The sequence below is a fragment of the Sceloporus occidentalis genome, unplaced genomic scaffold (genome assembly GCF_023333645.1).
Source record: "Sceloporus occidentalis isolate IW3139 unplaced genomic scaffold, rSceOcc1.0.p SCAF_5, whole genome shotgun sequence".
NCBI lineage: Eukaryota > Metazoa > Chordata > Lepidosauria > Squamata > Phrynosomatidae > Sceloporus > Sceloporus occidentalis.
This window is the reverse complement of record NW_028316985.1, coordinates 139269332-139284753: the sequence shown is the minus strand read 5'-3', so window position 1 is coordinate 139284753 and position 15422 is coordinate 139269332. Positions and strand designations below refer to the sequence as shown.

Sequence of the window (15422 nt, the reverse complement as noted above, 5' to 3'; positions counted from 1 at the left end):
AAAATTTCTGTGAATTGCATTATTACTAAAACTAGTGTTTTAAGAATCCAACAGTCATGATGCAAGCAGTGTGTACACGTCCACTCATTTTGCTTTGAAATACATACATTTGAGGGCTCTTAATTTTGATCAGAGCAGCAGTGCTTGGTGAAGAAGTATTTAATCTTGTCCTGTCTGCATTTGAAATTGAAATTGTTACCACACCCAACTAGTCTGATGGAAATCCAGCCATGGATCATCCCATTTATTTTGCTGTTTCATGTGAACATTTTCTGGACACTGTTCTTTTACTATAGCAATGCTAATCCACTGATTGTTGACGGACATATTAAGCTGTGTATCTTTGCTTCCTCTTTTCTGTAATGCCTATTGCAACTCAAACAGTAAAATAATGATTGATTTTCATCTCATTTTTTAGCCAGTAGGTAAATTCACATTGGAGTGTGTTGCATCAGTTGATACATATTTTTTCTACTAACTCTAACTAGTTTTAAAAAGTTGTATATAAAGGTATGGTCAATCCTCATCCTAGGCAGTAAGGTAGGAAAGTGGATATTAAAGTTATGAGGCAAAAAAGATAGTTACTTTTTGGCAATTTTAAATACTTCCAAAATAATGTTTGTTTTTCTGTCCCTCCATATGGTTGACCCTAAGGTAACTGTATGATGGGCTTTTCTTGGCAAGATTTGTTCAAAGGGGTTTTGCCTTTGCCTTCCTCTCAGGCTAAGGGAATAGGACACCCAGGGTCACTCTGGGTTTCAGGGCAAAGCACAAATTTTAACCATGGTCTCCAGAATTGTAGTCCAGTTTTCAAACCATTACGCTATACCGGCTCTCCCAGAATAACATAATCAGTAATATTTATGCCAGTGTAGATCAAATCTTCTCAAACATTTTTCTATTGTCTTTAACTGTCTTCTTGTATTACAGTGTAATGAATTTAGATGATTTAACCAGAAGAGGGCTGTACTTGAGTGACATTCCACTGCATGACGCCACCCGTGACTTGGTCCTTTTGGGGGAGCAGTTTAGAGAGGAATACAAACTAACACAAGAATTGGAGATACTAACAGACAGGCTTCAGCACACATTAAGAGCACTGGAAGATGAAAAGAAAAAGACAGACACGTAAGACTAAAACTCCAGTTTTAAGTAAGAATAAGAAAATAGTAAAATGATATTTTCAGTCTTCTTGTCCTGTATGTTTGAAGATTCACAACTTCGTTTGATTCTGCATTATCCAATGACATATAAATGGTAACCACCAAAATGAACAGGAGGTGTAGCCTTTCCCATTAATGACAAAGAACAGCTAAAGCCAGCCAACAGTTTTTTCAACCATATAAACTAGGGGGTACATTTATGCTCATCCATTCCATTACTGATGAGAGGCACCAGTTCAGGACTGAAACAGCTTCCTTGGATTCAAGTGGAAAGAATAAAGTTGGGTATCATTCACATATATAAATGTATGTACTCTTGGATTGAAACCTGAGTCTGGCCAGGAGTGCATTTGCACATTTAAGGTTTGTGTGCCAGCTGTGCCCTTTCCTTGAGACATCAGACCTAGCCACGGTGAAACATGCCTTAGTTATATCTCATTTGGATTATGCTAATGTGCTCTGTGTGAGACTCCTTTGAAGAGCTTTCAGAACCAGCTCATTTTAAAGGCTGAAGCCAGATGGTTAACTGGGCCTGGCTGCAAGGAACACACAATTCCCCTATGGCAGCAGCTCTACTGATTGTCAGTTTGTTTCTGGGTAGAATTCAAAGTGCTGATAATGACCTATGAAGTCCTATGCAGCCTAGGTCCAGGTTATTTGAACGACTGTATTTTCACACACGAGCCTGTCCATGTTTTGAGATCTTCTCAGGTGACCCTTCTCTCTGTCGCACCATTCTCACATGTTCCCACCAGGGAACACTGGGGAGGGCCTTCATGGCCCTGTGACTGCCTCTAGAATCTGGAACTCCTTTCTGAAAGAGGTTATACCATTCTTACTATCTTTCTCCACCCAGGTGAAGATGTTTTATTCTGGTAGACCTTTGTGAATTGATTTTTAGAGGAAACGCACCATGTATAAATGTGCTGGATTTTTCTTTGTTGCTTTTAATGTTTTTGTTTGTTTGTTTTAACTGATTTTATTTCTTAAACATTTAATTACTTTTAACTTCCATACGCAGTGAATTTTAACAGTTTGTTGTAAGCCACCTCAAATCCTGAACTGGGAAAAAGGCGGGAATTAAATAAACAAATAAAAATTGGTTTTATTGTGAGTAGGCAAGGTTCAAAAAGGTCTTAAAACACTTATTTGTAATGTATTCAAGGCTAAACTGCAAAGAAGTGGTATTATATAACTACCGTAATAATTATTACTATCTTAGTCTGCTGATATTATTTCTTTGCCACTTCTCACAATAATTGCAGCATTGTGACCAATTATTATTATTATTATTATTATTATTATATTCATTTACACTTGTCCCTCCACATTAGGTGGGGTTGGGGGCACAGGACCCACGTGAATATGGAAAAACTGCAAATAACAAAAATATGTTTTTACTTGAGAGAACACCTCTCTAGGAATCTTTGTTCCCTCCAGTGCAACTCTGTGGTCAACATCTGCAAGACATTGTCTATAGAATTGGGCTGGAGGAGCTATGAATGCCTAGTGGAGTGTTCTCTCTAGGAATCTCTAGGTCCTTCAGTGCCACTTTTGGTTAAAGTTGACCATAGAATTGCACTGGAAGACCTAGATATTCCTAGAGAGAACATATTAGCAAAATCTGTAAATAATCAATATCGGTAAATAATCAATATCGCAAAACTCAAAGCTGCAGATGTGGAGGGATGAGTCTATATCCTGCCTTTCTCCTAGTATTGGGTCTCAAGGCAACCAACAACATATCCCAAAAAAATTACAGATTAAAAATGATGAAAAGTTCAATAAAAATATAAACTTTATTTGAAAAGCTATTAAACAATTTATAAAAATTGAAACATTAAATATTTAAAAATATTACAATGATTTAAAAGACTATACAAATCATAAAACAGCACAGCACATTAAGAAAAGCCAATCCCATTCAGTTTCGAAAAGCTTAACGCTATAATCATGGTACAATAATGTTTTCATGTGCTGATGTAAGGAAAACAAGGATGGAACTATCCTGGTCTCCCTAGGGAGGGAGGCCCAAAGACAGGCAGCAGCCACCAAATGAGTCTGAGATGGGACAAAGGCCTCTCCAGAAGATCTTAGACATCTAATGGGCTCATAAAGGGAAAAATTCTCTTTTCAGTAGCCTGGACCCAAGCCATACAGGGCTTTATATGTCATCACCAGCACTTTGAATTGTGCCCACAAACAGACTAGCAGCCAGTGGTGCTATTGCAAAAAGGAAGTTGAATACTTCCTATAGCCAGCCACAGTTAGCAATCTGGCTGCAGATCAACCTAAGATGCTTCTTCCCCCCCCCCCCCCCCAGTTTTTTTTTTAAACTTCTGAAAGTAGAGATACAGGCTATTTGGCATGTATGCTGTTCACATAGGTCAAGGATGGTAATTGCACCAGGTGTTGTTAAACTGCAACCCCTAGCTGTGCTAGCCAACATAGTCTGAATTGGAATGTTGCGCATTGCAGTTCAACATCTAAGGTCCAAAGCACAGTGCAGAAATAATTCAGTTTGAGACCACTTTAACTGCCCTGCCTCAGTGCTAGGGAATCCTGGGAATTGCAGTTTATTGTGGCACCAGAGTTCTCTGACAGAGAAGGCTACATGTCTTACAAAATTACAATTCCCAGAATTCCCTAACATTGAACCAGGGCAGCCTCAAACTGTGTTTTGGACCTGAGGGCATGACGAGGATTATCAGTGCAAAAACTGGTCTATAGAGCTGTTCTTGCTCGGTTTTGTTAGCATATGTTAAGACTGAATAGCTGCCTTGTCAAATCATAATTGGAAGCTGGATATATTGTGATGTCTGTATTAACTGTTCAATAGAAGCTGATTCTGGTCTTTTACAGTTGTCCATTCATGGCCCTATATTTTCCTTCTTCACTCTGTTAGAAGCTATGTAGAGCTTCCACGGCTGACATCCATAGTTTTTTTGTGGGGTTTTCGGACTATGTGGCCATGTTCTGGAAGAAATTATTCCTGATGTTTTACCTGCATCTGTGGCTTGCATTTTCAGAAGTTGGTGGCATTTGACCCTTTTCAAACACGAATCAAGGAACACAAGAGACTCTGCAGATTGGGCCAGCCAGAAAAATCAGCAGTAGCAGAACATGTTATAAACCAACCTGGGCATAAAATGCTATTTGAAAACACTGAAATTCTGGACCAGGCCAACAACTATCGGATCAGAATGCACAGGGAAGCCATTGAAATCCATAAACACCTGGACAACTTTAACAGGAAAGATGAAACCCTGAAAGTAAACAAAGTTTGGCTACCAGTCCTGAAAAACACCAAAGTCAAGACTCAAAACAGGAAAATGAACATCGTCCACGGTCAGGGGCTTTCCCCACAGACAATGGGCTGCTAATAAAGTAGACACACATATTCTCCCACATATCCTCCCACCCTGAGGTCTTGCCATTCAACAACAGACGAGATTAATATGTAAATCACTTCCTCCCAACCAAGGGTCACACAGTATATATACCCCACCTCTGAAGATGCTAGCCACAGATGCAGGTAAAACATCACTGATAAATTCTTTCAGAACATGGCTACATAGCCCGAAAAACCCACAAAAAATTATATAGAGCTTATTTGACCATGGAATGACAGTTTAAGAAATATATTTCTAAAACAATTACATTTCAGATTAGGAGTTTCTGCATTTAATAAAATGTTGTACCAATGGAATATCCTTTCTTGAGAGGGAAAGAATTTATGCACATGATGAAAACCAAATCCCTTTAAATCCTCTATTAGCAGTTAGGCTTCTCTTTTAAATTCTGTTTCTCTTGTACAAATGATTGTCTTCATTGTATTGTTATGGGGATACTATGAAAAGTAGTCATCACCTACCAACCATGTCCAGAAGTGTTAGGATATGCTGATTCTGAGCTTGGCAACCAATGTTATAAACTTTACTGTACTTCATAGATAGGGAACAGATTACCGTGTTTGGTTTTTGTCTTATGATGTATGTAACTGGCCCATATTAATATATGCCCTCTGAGAATCAGAATATAATTACAATTCGCTGAGAAAATTGGCTGTGAAAATAAGCCTAGTTAATTGAAAATAAATCCATACAATATTCACTCATCTAGAAAACTATATTATTAGTTCTGTCCTGCACATCTTTACTCAGCAGTAAGTCCAGATAATTCACCAGTGTTTGCTATCAGGTAAATGGTTACAGAAATGGTTACAGGCCACATCAGAGTGTTTATGTAATGTGTGTTTTGGTGTACTCGGATGTGAAGGCATTCTTCAAGACTTCATGTCCTAGTCTTTGAAGGAAACACATGCATTTTTATTGTTATCTCCCTTTCTGATCTTCCTTGTCTCATTAGCTTTTATGCCTCAATCTTGGACACTAATGTTTGTTTAATGGAACATAATTTAGTAAAATTTTATCTGGTTAACAATCAAAGTAACCAAATATTTTTCACCATTATTAGAAACATATGAAAATAGCTGGTTCTGGGGATGTGTGATAAATCTGTATATATGTAGTTTAGAATAGCAATCACCATTGTTTGTGTGTAGTGTACACATTCATTGTCATACCACCGTTTGTCCATTGGGATTAGTGAAACTTGCAAAATGAATGTTTTGTATCATAGATATTTGCTTCTGTTATGCTGTTTTTTCCTCATAAAAAGGTCCATCAAACTATTTTTATCCAACCATTGTTGTCATCTTGATAAAATAAATTAGGTTTTTGTGTGTGGCTTCTATGGAGAAGATTGTGGGTAGACTTCCAACAAAATTAAAGTTTTTTAAAAAAAACTTTAAAAAACAACAACTAAAATTTTATCCGTTTTCAACTGCAGGGATTTAAAAATACAGTGGCCTCTTCCTATATGGGACCCCCCCCCCCCCACGTATTGGAAAAACCATGTAAGGTTAAATCCCTTTATATGCTATGGTGGCGCATATAATACAAATACATACACACACACACACACACCCTATATATGCTATGGCGCCTATGGTGCTCAAGCCATTTTGTTCTCCACGGATTGCTGTATGCGTAAGCTCAAATCCATGCATGGAAAACCTGCGCATGGCACAGGCACACTGTATGTTTATTCAGTAGGACTTAAAATACAGAACCATGTCTGGATTTTGCCCTGTTCTTTTATGATTTTTTAAATGGTATTTGGTTACTCTAGGAATATTTCTAATGCAGTCTAGTGTCTACTATTTAAGGATTATTAAGTCCCATTAATATTTATTTAGCACCATTAATATCTGTAATTGCTGAATGTTGGAAGCCTAGAATGTGTTTAGTCATCAAGTATTACAATTTCACTGCAATAAAAAAATGACTTTCTTCCCCCTCCACTCCTTTTCTTCCCCGCCCCCTTACCACCCAACATTGTGTAGATTGTTGTATTCTGTGCTTCCTCCATCTGTGGCCAATGAGCTGAGACACAAGCGTCCTGTACCAGCAAAGCGTTATGATAATGTGACCATACTTTTCAGTGGCATTGTTGGATTTAATGCCTTCTGCAGTAAACATGCTTCTGGAGAGGGAGCCATGAAAATTGTCAATCTCTTAAATGACCTTTACACAAGATTTGATATTCTGACTGATTCACGGAAAAATCCCTTTGTTTATAAGGTATGCACCACAGTTCCATTTTTGAACTATAGTTGGCCCTTGGAATCCATGGATGACAACCCATGGTGGTGCAGCCATGTACATGTGCTGCTACTGAGGTCCCATTCTCCCTAATGGTGGTGCAGCCACATGCACATGCTGCCACTGGGGACAACAAAACATGACCATCCATGGATTTTGGTATCCATGGGGGGGGGGGGGGCAGTTTCCCAAATAGATCCTCTGTGGATACTGATGGCCGACTATATCTGTTTTAGCTGTTGCAGCTTGAACCAAAAAAATTAAAAAGAAACAACACTGTGTAGTTATGGGATTATGAAAAGCTTTGTAAAATGGCATGAGCTTAGATCTCAGAATATTTGAATTGTTGTTGTGTGCCTTCAACTCATTTCTGACTTATGGCATCCCTAAGGTAAATGTATTATAAGGTTTCTTAGGGCTAAAAGTGTGTGATTCACCCAGTGTCACCCAATGGATTTCCATGGCTGAGCAGGGCATCAAATTGTGATCTCCAGAGTTATAGGAGCCCTGGTGGCACAGTGGTTAAATCCCTGTACTGCAGCCACTCACTCACAAACCACAAGGTTGTGAGTTCAGTACCACCCAGGGACTCAGGGTCAACTCAGCCTAGCATCCTTCCAAGGTTGCTAAAATTAGTACCCAGCTTGTTGGAGCAATTAGCTTACACATTGTAAACTGCTTAGGGAGTGCTTAAGTGCACTGATAAGCGGTATAGAAATGTACTTGCTATTGCATTTAATATATAGTCCAATACTCAAACCATAGTAAGATGCAATATATGATCATAAAAGGCTCTGAGATAAAAGTATCCTGGAGACAAAATTTTTGTGTAAATATCCACCAAAGAGCTGATTCCAAAACATTTTCCTGGAGTTGCTCATGAAATCTAGGTAGGAACCATACATGAGCAACTTCATGTATTTACTCCACCATCTATCATTCAGCTTTATTAGTTATGTATAGGGCATACCACAGATGGGAAATTTTGGACCATTATTCCCAGAATACCAATTGGCCATACTGGTGTTTGGGAGCAGTACTCTAAAAACATACTGTATATCCCCATATATAAGTCTAGAAATTTTAGTCAAAAATTGACTCCAAAAACCTGAGTCAACTTATCCATGGGTCAATGTAAATACTGTACTTTAACTCTTATAAAAAGAGGAATCGTCTCCTGGTGAAAGGCAAGAACATAATCTGACCTGCCTGCTCTACTCTCTGTTCCGTCCTGCCTTTAGTGTGACTACAAACAGTTATGCCTGCTGAACTTTTGTAAGTTCTTTCGCATTGTTTTCCTTTGCCTTTTTCCTGGAAACTTTGCTTTGTTACATGCCCCAAAGTTTTAACCTCGGCTTATTTACAGGTCATATCAAAATCCAAAATAATTTTTGTCGCAAAAACCTACCCTCAACTTATACATGTGGTTGACTTATAGTAGAGTATATATGGTAATTCCTTCCATCGCTGGTATTTATGTACCCCATTATCACCAAGAAGCAAAAGGCAACAAAAATTGAGCTCTAGGCTAATCTAATTCATAATATAGGTCACTAAGAGTAAAAGACAGTGTTAAAGACAGTGATATAAATCCAATTAATAAATAAAATATTTGCCCCTGAAGATTCTTTTCTAAATTTGTTGAGCATATCATACATGATAATATCAATACTTTCTGAGGAGCAGTCTGTGATTTTGCCTTTGGTTCCCTTTCCTCTACCTTTTGGCATATCATTGCTACCTCTCTCTTTCTTCTGCATTAATCATTCCAGCCCTAACAACTTGGTACTAATCTAGAACTACCAGCTTTTATATTTCACTCTTTTTGATATATATTTATGCCATATATTGCTTTGGGGGGCAGGAATCACTGTGATGAGACAAGTTGCTTTTGGGAAAATATTCAACGATAAGGCTTAGCTTAATATACATTCCTTATACACACTTTTTATATCAATATTAATAGCTTGCTTTCTGATCAAAGAAGATAATGCATATTATTCTTAATACCATTCTTAATATATTTTTGTTAGGTTGAAACAGTTGGAGACAAATACATGACAGTAAGTGGTTTGCCAGAGCCATGCATCCATCATGCACGTTCTATCTGCCATTTAGCACTGGATATGATGGAAATAGCTGGACAGGTTCAAGTTGATGGAGAGTCTGTACAGGTTTGTTTTTGACATTTTTTATTTTATTTTTTTGTAATTGGTGGGGATGGAGATGTTATGCCACACAAGTTCAGCCCTGGATTTTCTTAATACGTCCTAAGAATAAGTTTCAGGTTTATAAAATTTAAAATGGGGCAAAATAGTAAGGCAGGAATTACATGGATAAAAAATATGTAGTACTGATGCTGAATATATTATGTTTCTTAGATGCTTTATAAATCATTTGGATAAGGAATACAATGATTTAATGCCTTGTTTATAGCATCCTAGGTTGTGACTTGCAATGGTTTTCGCAAATCATCATGGTAACATACTCTTTTTTATTTTTAAAATTAAAAAGATAACAATAGGCATTCATACAGGAGAAGTAGTCACAGGTGTCATTGGTCAAAGGATGCCCCGTTATTGTCTTTTTGGAAACACCGTTAATCTGACAAGCAGGACAGAAACCACTGGAGAGAAAGGAAAGATCAATGTCTCAGAATACACATACAGGTGAGAAACTGACCATTTTCTAAACCACAGCTTTCTTATTTTTAGGACAACATGTTTATTCTTTCATTCATTTTATAGACCATGCTGTATTAGATGTTGCTGTGCAAAAACCTAATAGAACTTACTGTAGTAGAATCGCTTGGAACACAACCAGTTTCAAATAATGTACTTATGATAGGCTATTGCAGTCTTTTTCTGATGTCTTTACATTATATACCTCTTGCTAGTCTGGACCAGGATGCTCTTTGCCAGACTATCATTTTTGTTAATGTTTTAATTATGCCTTTCTTTAATTGTAGGTGTTTAATGACTCCAGAAAATTCAGACCCACAATTTCACTTGGAACACAGAGGTCCTGTTTCCATGAAGGGTAAAAAAGAACCAATGCAAGTTTGGTTTTTGTCCAGAAAGTGCACAGAGACGGAGGTATGACTAATGAAATTGTGCCCTAAAAAAAAAAAAAAACAACCTTCAAGGAATACATATAAGCATTCTAAATCATAAGGGCCATTTTGACTTGAAAAACTGAATGTTCCCTAGAAGAAACAAACCATTTCAAAGCATTGTTACCTTAATAGGTTTGCTATCATGACAGCAGATTAATGACTGTTATTTGTCCCTGGTGTTTATGCATATGTTAGAAACCAGTTTTTCAGTTTCAGAAGATCCTTGAGGCAGTGCCAAGCAATTAATTTCACACTCTTTGCTGACCCTCAGTGGAAATAAAGAGACTAGACACAGGAATTGGGTTGAGTAAGGGCTGCTTTACTTAACTATTAACCTATTTAACTGTATTGAACCCTGTGAGCTACCAGATGTGGGATCAACCTAGTGAAGGAGCAGTTGAGGCAGGGGGTCACCCCCAAACCTACACCTCAGCTTTTCCTGGGTGAAACACCTGGGCTCTGGGGACAAGTGAATAGCTGAGTTGTTCCTGAGCAAACTCACTAATGGAAGACAAACCCAAGGAACCTTCTGCAAATCCTGCAACTTAAAGTGAGGACTCAGCCCCTCCAGGCCAGCCCTTGGAATGGTCCCTTTATCCATCCCCCTGGTTCTGTGACCTAAAGAGGCAGATCCAGATCCCTTCCTTTCACCAAATGGGTGCCAGAGGTTTTCACCATAACTCTTCTTTTCTCTTCCCATTACCTGCTGAGTGACCATCTATTTACAAACAACAACTGTAAACCAGTTTCATGCTCTAATTTCCAATATCCCTTGCTTGAGCACTTTTGACAAAAGAAAGTGAAAAGGGGTGGTTGGAGCTTATGATTGTCCAGCTCCACTTTCTCATGCTCCACATCATAATGCTTTGTGCTCCTCACCACTGGATGGCAACAACGTCAACTCTTCCCAACAGCATCCTGTGCCACACGAGCATGGATCCAGTTCTCTTCCCTACAGTATAAATTTATACAGTGTCGGTGTAGCTTAAAATAGGTACAATTTGACGCTTAAAGTCTTGCATCTGTTCACCATTTGCAGCATTGCAACAAGTGGATTCTATACACTGTCTCCCTTTAGAAAGGTTTGGGTTTTTTTAAAGTTCCATTTTAACAAAACATATTTGCACATTAATTGACATAGAATTAAAGGCCACTGCTTGTCATAATCCTAATGCTGAAAACACTTCACTCCATATTACTTTAGTAGTGATGTGTATAGTAGATATAATTTCTAATAAACAGAGTTTATAAAAGGACACTATACAGTGTGCCCCTTTTTTACATGGGGGATCAGTTCCGGACAACGCCCCCCCCCCACATGCGCGTAAAAAAAAGCGTATGCTTGAGCCCCATTGAAAATAATGGGGCTCATGCATGCCGCAGCCCACATGCTCACGGGCACGCGCCCCATTAGTCTTAATGGGACATGCCGCCCCTTGCTCCCATGGGCTCCCTGTGGCTTTCAGTATATGCCACGTATGGTGCGTCCGCGTATGACGCAGGCACACTGTATTTGGATATCTCTGCTGAAGAAATATTAGCAGCAGTAGCTTCTATGCCAGGATGGATAAAGTGGATCTAGATATTGTTGCACTGCAATGGCATTTCCAGAAACCTTTAGCACTGGCTAGGGATACTGAAATTGGCAGTTCAACAATATCTTTACAAACTTTTTCTTAACTCACAACAATATTGTGGAATAAAGACATTGCAGATTTATAAGAATGATGTCTGGCTCCATATTTGAGTTTCTCTCAGAAGTGGCACATTGTCAGTTTCCACGAACCTCATTTTGCAGTCTTCCAGAGTTCATAACACAATTCTCAGTGGGAAAGTATTCTTCATAGGAATCAAGATATTCTATGGATACAAACCTGAACTGTCATTCTATCCTTTATAATCAAGATACATAGCATTTATGATAATGGCTTAACATTGATACTTACATTGTTTTAATTCTTTGCAATTCACATGAGAATATTTCACACTGCTCATTATTACTGTAAGCTCATCTCCTTTCTTTCCAAACCTCTCTTGCATGCCTACAAGGAAGTAACACACGATTCTAACTGAACCAGGTGAAACATAAGAAGACAAAGAACAGAGTCGAACACTGTGTCCTGCCACTAACATAGTCTGGTAGCAATTAGATGTGACTGCTGTTGCTACATTTTGTACCTCTTCCATTTGCTTATGTGATCACTGCCTTCTTCATGTTCCTTTGCTGTGTTTTATTCACATTTAGCTTTTGATATTGTAGTATATCTGCCGTGAGTATGTGTCTCCAAAGATCCTGTGTCTCTGTTTCTATATCTTAAATCCTAACATAAAAGAGAACTTTTAAGCCATGTGTGTGCTAGCTAACCGTGAGAAATATGGTGCATCACCCATATGCTTTTCATCTTCATATCTACTGACTAATCTCCATGATCTTTACAATGGTCTGACTCATAGCTGTTTCTGTGAGGAAAGAGATTCTAATTGATAGCAATCATGATCTCAGAGAATGAAATTTTTTACAACCATGATTGGCATTTTGCTGTAAAGTATTTTGTGTACACATCCATCTGCTTCCCTCAAGTCTGCTATTGTGAGACATTGTCATTTGTTCTAGAAGCTAGTTTCAATGCACTATCAGTTGCTCTTTTACTATGTATTGGCTGTCATCATATGCAACATATGGATTTTCTACATGGAAGAGAAAGTTAGGCAGTTTAATGTAAAGTTCTTGGGAAGTATGTGCCAATTACTGCTCTAAATCTAATCATATTCCTTCCTGTTTCTTTTACTGATTTCAAATGAAAAAGGTGATTCATGCATAATCTGTTGCTGAACAACTTTTTGTATCATGTGAAACAATATTTCCTGCCTGTGCACAAGTGTGTACAGTCATACAGAGTTTTAAACAAAATTTTGGGTATCCAGCCTTGAATGCCATAATAATGGGAAATTCCCGGTCTCTTAACGGAGTCGTCCTGAAATGTAGAATTCAGTGGAGCTTAACAGCTCTTCAGAGTATTGGAAACCCCCCACCCAGCCTACAAAGGGGAATTGACAAAGGCTGTATCCCACATGCAATTTGAAAGGGCCCTTTCTGAATCAAGATGGCATGACAGGGAGAGGAGGAGCAAAACAGTCCCAATTCATCATGTTTTCATACATATATGAAATACATATATATATACCTGTGTAAATGTAACTGTCATGTAAACAACACTTGTATTTTTATGAACCTCGGCTCTTATCATATGCTCTGAGTTCTAAATATACCCAAACTGTCAAGTCTGGTTTTAGATATATTATAGGAATAATACATCCATTATTAACTTTTTAAAAAATACCTGTCTTTATAAAATATAAATCTGTACATATATGTATATATACATAAATATAATTGTTATGTATAAAATGTGTTGGATATATATATATATATATATATATATATATATATATATATATAAAAATCAATACAAAATATATGTATAGATGTTTTATGTTTATGTGTGCACAAGGAAAGGTTTTAAATTATGGATTCTTCCCACTTCAGTAATCCTTGGAAGGATTTTTCTCCCAGTGAAAACTTGTATTTTAATTTTTGAAAATAACACAATAAATATATGATATCCTTACTTTAACAGGAACAGTGTCCCTTGTATAAGTATTTGTAACCTCTGTCTTCCAGCATCTCACCACACTACCTGGCTTGTCTGCATCGTTCAGTAACAAGCAGTAGTACCAGCAAGCATCATTTGAATAGAGTAGCACAAATTATCAGTGTGAGGGCTACTGGAGTTGTCTCTGAATTTCTTGCCTCTCTGCTGACTCACTCAGGGTTTGTCTACCCTAAAATACTCCTCATTCTGTTCAAATATGTGATCCTGCCACATACAGTTCTGAGAAATTCAGGCTTTTTGCAGGATGTGTCTGTAATACTCTGAGCATCCCGTGATGCATTTATTAATACAGTAATGAAGTTGATATAACAATCAGGTGCCTGCATTAGTGGGTGGAAACTGATGACATCCATAGCACCAACATTGGTTAAAATGGTTTTTGGCATGGAAATCCAGTCATGTGGGAAATGTGGGGGAAATTGTGACAGTTGTTGGGAAAGAGCTGTTCTTACTCTCTCACACACACACGCTGAATTGGGGACAGAAACCATAATCAAAGGGATGAGTTCTACCAGACCAACACAAGACCAAAACCCCATTCATCTTTTAAGTGTGTATGTGTGTTCCTGAACTCCCCTGTCAGCCTATGACTAGCCCAAGGAGAGTCCCAGGGAAGGGTCCCACTGTGTATACTCGGTCAAGTTGTGATATTTAAACAAGAAGTGTAAAATGACAAGAATGTAGACATTGCAATGAAGAGGGCATCCCACACCCAGTTATCTCTATAGGTAAAATTCCAAGCCCTTTCCATTTCTGTGAGTTATCTAAAGGGGAAGGGCATTTTATGTGTGAGGAATGTGGAGGAAGGCTGGGCCAGCACACAGACTGGGTTATGTGGATGTTAGGCTGTTATATAACTCAAGAGACAAAGCACAGGAGGAACTATCCTTCCCAGTTTACCTCCCAAATCCTGTGCCCCATCCTGAGCCAACCAGTCCTGCTACTGACCCTAACAGGCATCATAGCAGTGATCCCCTCTGATGAGTTTGCCTTTTATTTTTCTCTGCATTATCACAGAACTATTAACGGGGCTCCTTTTTGAACAGGGACCTGGGTTTGTATATATTACACATATAGAAGCCGTTTCATAAGACGATCTGCTCACGTTTCAGCAAAATTTCACAGGTAGATTCATGTGTGCTTACCAATAGGAGTACTGACTGTCAGTTGAACAGTGGGGTATGAAAATAAGAATTAAAAATGATAGTATACTAGTATCTAAGTTAGCTTGTAGAATTATGCAGAAACTAATGTCAAGACAGCTTGCCAAAACTGAATACAGTTGGTTCAGCTCATACTCTGTTGACAGAAAAATGATCAAGCTCTCTCTCACGCTCTCTGTATTTGTGTGTATACAGAGCATGGTTGATCATTTTTCTCTATGCTACTGGTGTGCACTCTTTGAGCTTAACCTAATGATCTCTAGATAGGAAGGATATGGGGGATCATTAGGTCACTGGTATGAAAATAGAAGTTCAGAGAGGAAGGCTAATAATAAAAAGTGCTTCTATCACTTCCTCACCACGTTTTATCTTTAAAAGGTCATTTCCTGGCTGCTCTCAATAATTTCTAGGAAAAAACATATGAACCATAATCTATGTTCCAGTGCAGATACTCTGAAGACACATGTAGAGCAGATTGTTCTGCTTAATCCTAGCAAAAAAGGAAAAGGAACAAAAACCACTACCCACCAGTTCTTATGCTCATAATGCTCATGCCCAAATAAGGACAGGTGTATAACTGACTCCATACCATGATATTATATAATTAAAGAGCTCAGTACCAACAATCACTCTTTAAAGCT

The 15422-nt window shown here is 38.1% G+C and overlaps 1 protein-coding gene across 2 annotated transcripts in view; it reads left to right on the top strand.

Annotated features, from left to right (window-relative positions):
• The window catches only part of GUCY1B1 (guanylate cyclase 1 soluble subunit beta 1), a 60298-nt gene extending 46928 nt beyond the window's left edge, over positions 1 to 13370 (top strand). The window contains exons 7-12 of one of the 2 annotated variants that reach the window (XM_089525622.1): positions 931 to 1128; positions 6571 to 6808; positions 8863 to 9003; positions 9344 to 9498; positions 9798 to 9924; positions 11994 to 13370. In XM_089525622.1, coding sequence (XP_089381748.1) covers positions 931 to 1128; positions 6571 to 6808; positions 8863 to 9003; positions 9344 to 9498; positions 9798 to 9924; positions 11994 to 12017 — 883 coding nt within the window. In that variant the 3' untranslated portion in view covers positions 12018 to 13370. The remainder of the gene's footprint in view (positions 1 to 930; positions 1129 to 6570; positions 6809 to 8862; positions 9004 to 9343; positions 9499 to 9797; positions 9925 to 11993) is intronic. The other variant, XM_089525621.1, reaches the window with a different exon arrangement.
• Positions 13371 to 15422: the final 2052 nt, after the last annotated feature.